The sequence below is a fragment of the Mytilus trossulus genome, chromosome 4 (assembly GCF_036588685.1).
Source record: "Mytilus trossulus isolate FHL-02 chromosome 4, PNRI_Mtr1.1.1.hap1, whole genome shotgun sequence".
NCBI classification, from domain to species: Eukaryota; Metazoa; Mollusca; class Bivalvia; order Mytilida; family Mytilidae; genus Mytilus; species Mytilus trossulus.
This window is the reverse complement of record NC_086376.1, coordinates 22,650,788-22,656,052: the sequence shown is the minus strand read 5'-3', so window position 1 is coordinate 22,656,052 and position 5,265 is coordinate 22,650,788. Positions and strand designations below refer to the sequence as shown.

The 5,265-nt window shown below is 32.6% G+C and overlaps 1 protein-coding gene across 1 annotated transcript; it reads right to left on the bottom strand.

Annotated features, from left to right (window-relative positions):
* Positions 1 to 2,885: 2,885 nt before the first annotated feature.
* On the bottom strand, positions 2,886 to 4,352 carry LOC134713812 (forkhead box protein I2-A-like). Its single transcript, XM_063575088.1, has one exon. It carries the CDS (start codon positions 4,173 to 4,175, stop codon positions 3,333 to 3,335), a length of 843 nt encoding a protein of 280 aa, XP_063431158.1. The 5' UTR covers positions 4,176 to 4,352; the 3' UTR covers positions 2,886 to 3,332.
* Between the last annotated feature and the right edge of the window lie 913 nt (positions 4,353 to 5,265).

Below are 5,265 nucleotides of genomic sequence, written 5' to 3'. Positions count from 1 at the left end.
CTCAAATGATGTCAACGGAGAGACGAAAATTCAGTCCCTGAAATTTTCAACCCGGAGCGGGATCGAACCAGGAACCTTTGTGTTAGAAGTCCGATATATCCGTATATAGTCAAGTTATCGGAATTCCTATGGGGACTAACTGTGCATCATTTATTGCGTACCTATTTCTGTATTGTGACGAGTTACAATTTATGACTAAAATCATCAAAGACCCATCTGAACAACATCTGATTCAAATATTTAATTCAACTCTTTTAGATATTTTATGATATATTGACTCTCAATAATAAAAACTTTAGTATGTTCACTAAAGAGATATATCCTGCCGAATTGACTTTAAATAAAGCTTTAGCTAACAATAAAAACTGCCCTTTCCTGGATCTTGATATCTATATCTTTATGAAACGTTAAGATTAAAATCAACATTTATGATTTATGATAAAAGAGATGATTTTTCATTTCCTGTTGTTAATTGTTCATTTTAGATGGGGATGTTCCCTTGTCCACATCTTATGGGGTTCATTTCTCAGCGCGTTCGATTTGCTCGTGCTGCATGTGTAGAATCTATGAAACAATTAATTTGATTTTAACGGAGAAAAAATATGCATTACTAAAAAATTATTACACCAGGGTTTTTGATATCACAAACTAGTCAAAACATTTACTTATTGTTATCTTCGGTACTAGCATCATTCGTTCGTAAATATAAACATGTAAACATCTTATATTTATACGTTTATGGCAGTTCTCTTTACTTACAGCACAAATTGTCGGCATTCACCTCAAAAACTAACGAAAGCTTTAAACATGACTTATTTAGAAGGAGTATAGTGACAATACTGTCATTAAATACGGCATATTTTGCTATTTATATTAATTAACTCATTTGGTAATCGCATCGGAAATAAAAACATGTTTCTAAAACCAGCTGTTGCCACGATACGGATTATGTTTTTCTCATATTTTTTATGATGGTATGATACTAAACCCCTAACGGGAGGGATTATGCTGGTTTCAATATGATGAAGACATACCGTGATCTTTCAATCAGTTTAATTGAGGTCTGTAGCTTGCATGTCAGAAACTGCTAGTACTAATTGTCATTTGTTATTTATGTAGCATTTTCATTTCACTTAGTTTCTATTGTTACTTATTCTGACATCGGTTTCGGATTTCTTTTAAACTGAATTTTACTGTGCGTATTGCTGGGTGTTCTTTAATCTACATTGGCTAGAGATTTAGGGGGGGGTTGAGATATCAAAAAACATGTTCAATCCCGCCTTTTTTTTCGCCGTTTTTCAAATCAGGAGCCTCTACATGGCCTTTGATAGTCTTGTGTGTTTTTAATTTAAGTTAATTTGAATATTTTGGAGTTAAATGTGGCGTCCATTTTCACTGAACTAGTACACAACTTTATTTAGGGGGCAAATGAGAACTACCTCTAGGAGCGGAATTTTCACTCTGCGTTGAAGACCAATTGGTGGACTTCGGCTGCTATCTGCTTTTAAGTTGGGTTGTTGTCGCTTTGATATATTCCATATTTTTATTCTCAACTTTATTTTGACACAGCAATCAACTGCCGTATAAGTAGCAATTTGACCCCATCCTTTTCAGTAAATCCTCATATTTTGCAAACTCTTCTTCTGCATAACATTTTTGGCCGATTCGAGCCAAACTTTGTAGAAATCTTCATTTGAAGATATTTCAGAATTTTGGTATTTTGAAATTGTTTATAGATGATTCGAAATGTCTGTCGGGGCTACACATTTGCCTGAAATTGTAAAGATTTCTTTATGAATCTCTTGAAGTTATAAATTGTTATTTTGAAGTTTTTGTGCAAATCCGTATTAAACATAGAACTCTTTCAGAAATACATATACATAGTTTTTATCAGAAACTATCTCTAATATTTGAACAAAAGCTTGCATGTAAGATACTGGGATGCTCTATACTGATATCACCTTTATGATAAAAACAAAAAGTATTAATGACCGCCATGTTGAAACATAACAGAACCTATGGGAAAACATACATACACCTCATATCAAACCATCATAAACATCAAAACCAGATTAAGCATAAGTACACGAAGGCTTCATTCCTCTTCTTATCTTAACTTGTGCTATTTATCAAATTAAATTAAAGATGGATTCTGTTTGGGATTATAACTTAACTTCGAACCATATTGATAATGGTAATGCATATACGTGTAGGAACTAGAACCTAGCATTTTCTTTGAAACTTTCTCAAACATTTATCAAAATCTTAAATAAGTGATACAAGAATGACCATATACTGATTTGATAATTTGGTATCAATCTAATCAAAAGTAACTGTCACCAATCGAAACAGTGTATCAAAGAATCCTACTAGAAAGACATTCACACCAAAGAATGCACCAATGATACTAAAGTGATGGACGACACCATACTAAACATAATTGTAGTTTATCGTGTAAAATTCATTTAATCAAAACTGAAAAATCTGTTAAAAAAATGGAACACTTATGTAATACCTTCATAGTATTACTGTGTGTAATATATGTACCAAGCTTAGCGTGCATACTTTGGTATGAAAGTCCTAAATTCCTACACTAATCTGTGTCCACACTTTTTTATATGATACCAAAATTAAAAAAAGCCAAATGTTTTGTTGCTGAAAAAAAATCATTGGCTATAACTAAATACCAAAGTTTTGATAGTTTGACGTTTTGCACAAAAATTTCGAATCATACAGGCTAAATGTTTTCTATTTTGTTACAAATGATTCGGTTGTCTAAAAATACCCGTCAAAAATACAGGCAAACAATTTTAGAAATAAAAAGAACAAGGCATTCAATTTTCTAATAACTAACTTTAATAAATACATTAAAAGCGTGTCCTGTATTACATCCAACTGAGATTAACCGTAACTCGAGCAAGTATTATCCATATTCATACTTTTAAAGAGGGTAAAATATCACAGGCACTCGTCTCATGCAGAATAATTTGTTTTATTCATACCTTTATGTTGTATAAACGTATATACAGGGGAAAAAAATCTGAGACGAGTGCCTGTGGAACATATAGTAACAATAACATTACTTCTCTTAAATCACGTTTGACATTAAAACAACACAGTCAGAAGATGTTTACGGCTCTGATACATGAATGTATAAATTAAGACACCGATTGAGAATATCCAATAATAACGAGTAGGTTTTCCTCGAATATAAAGGGTAATGCAGGTAGTAAGCTATTTCATAATCTGTTTATTTCTGTTTCATTTTGACGAATAAATGATCGGTGAATCAACTTAACAGGTTTCCTCGAATGTAGCAGATATCACTGGCTTTAGCATTTAGTGTGAAGATCCGTCTGCAATCTGTGAAATGTATCCTGCCATGACGGAATTATTTGATCTACGTTGTTCGGAATGCCTTGTACGCTTACGTTTACGTTGACATTAACTGTAGATGGGTGAACGAAAGTCTGGTGATCGTTAGAATGTCCAAATCCTTGATAATTTGACTGGTCAAATATTTCATTGTTCCCTTGATAAGAATTTTGATACATTTCATTCGTTGCATTCATATCTTCGGAGCTATTGTTTCTACAAAAGTACCGGATTCGTTCCTCTTGTGATAGAATTGCTTCTACACTAAACATTGCAGTCAGATAATCCGTTGAGGCCCACGTGCTCGTCATCGGGACATATGCATTTTGTGGAACAATAGTGCAGTATGGTTCATCGGCAACAGAACTTTTATCGTCGTCCTCGTCGTCGTCACACGAAACTAGCTTCTGAAGTTCTTCGTCACATTTCCTCACACGGCGGCGCGCCCTTCTCCTGCGGAAGTCGCCGTTTGCAAAATCGTCTATGTTAGCTGGGTGTATTGACCAGTAGTTTCCTTTACCGTTCTCACATCTCCCACTTTTTACAAAACATTCGTTTAAAGATAGGTTATGTCTTATACTATTCCGCCAACTTCTTTCTTCCATTTTATAATACGGGTAGTTTTCTGTGATCCAGTTATATATTTCAGACAGTAACATTTTCCTTGGTGAAGAACTTTGAATGGCCAGCGAAATCAACGCTATGTAAGACATACCTGGTTTTGGACTTGAACAGTTTTTCTCTCCAGTTTGAACCTTGTCTTTCAAAGTTTCAACTTGATCACAACTTTTGATTTCCATTTTAACAGTCCCCCTTTCCAGCTTGCTTACATTAGAATTATACCAGAATTAAATCGAGATCTTATATATATATCACTGGGGTTACATAGTTCGGACATGTTTGAAAGGATATATTTAACATTCATATTGTAAAATTAAATTGAATTTCCAAGACATTTTCTATGATGCCAAACAGTTGTTCACATCTATATCATATGTAATTATGTATACTGATTTTTCTAATCATTTTCTATAGTGAGTATATCAAAATTATTACTTGTTATTAGAAAAACTGCGAGAAACAATCGACGACAAATCAACTGATCAATTCAAATTTATCGCGATTTTAACGACTATAGCAAGTCAGAAACGGTATGATAGATATCTACACAAACGTCCCAAAGTCCGGATACATTTCTATTAAAAAAAATAATAGAAGCCATGTTTTTTTTAACTTAAATATAGGTTTATCAAAAACTATTTTTTAAAGTATTTATCACGACATAAAATGTTTTAGTTATGGAGTTCTTGCCTTAAATTGGTTGTTTAGAAAAGTTGCAGAACATTTAAAAAATAATCTTGACAAAATAACCCATTTAAAAATTGGAATATTTTAAAAAACTATTTGTCATTTTTCTAGTGGGGATTAGTTTTCCTTGGGGATATACATTCTTCTTTTGTTAATTATTTACATGCTAAAATACTTTACTTTACCATTAATGTGTTTTACTTTCTTTACTAGAAATACGAATTTTATGCAATAAAGGTATCTCTGTATCCTATTTCTAATGTTTTAATTACTTGATAGGTTTACTTGATTAACATAACTGTGACCATGAATTAACAGATTTCAAGTAGAATTATCAGTATGCTTACCCATGAGACAACTCTCAACCAAAGTTGTAATGAAGTAGATGTAAGCAATTATAAGCAAGTATATGTCTTAACAATGAGAAAAAAAAACATACCGTGGTTGGCTATAAAAAAACCGACATGAAAAGTTTGAAACAATAAAAAAGAGAAAACTAGCGGCTTAATTCATAATAATACAGTTTACGAAAAACAAATATGACAGATATGAACCAATCACAACCTCTGACATACAGGCTCC

Coding starts and splice junctions, on each gene's coding strand:
- LOC134713812 (XM_063575088.1), bottom strand. CDS start 4,175: ATGGAAATCAAAAGTTGTGATCAAGTTGAAACTTTGAAAGACAAGGTT.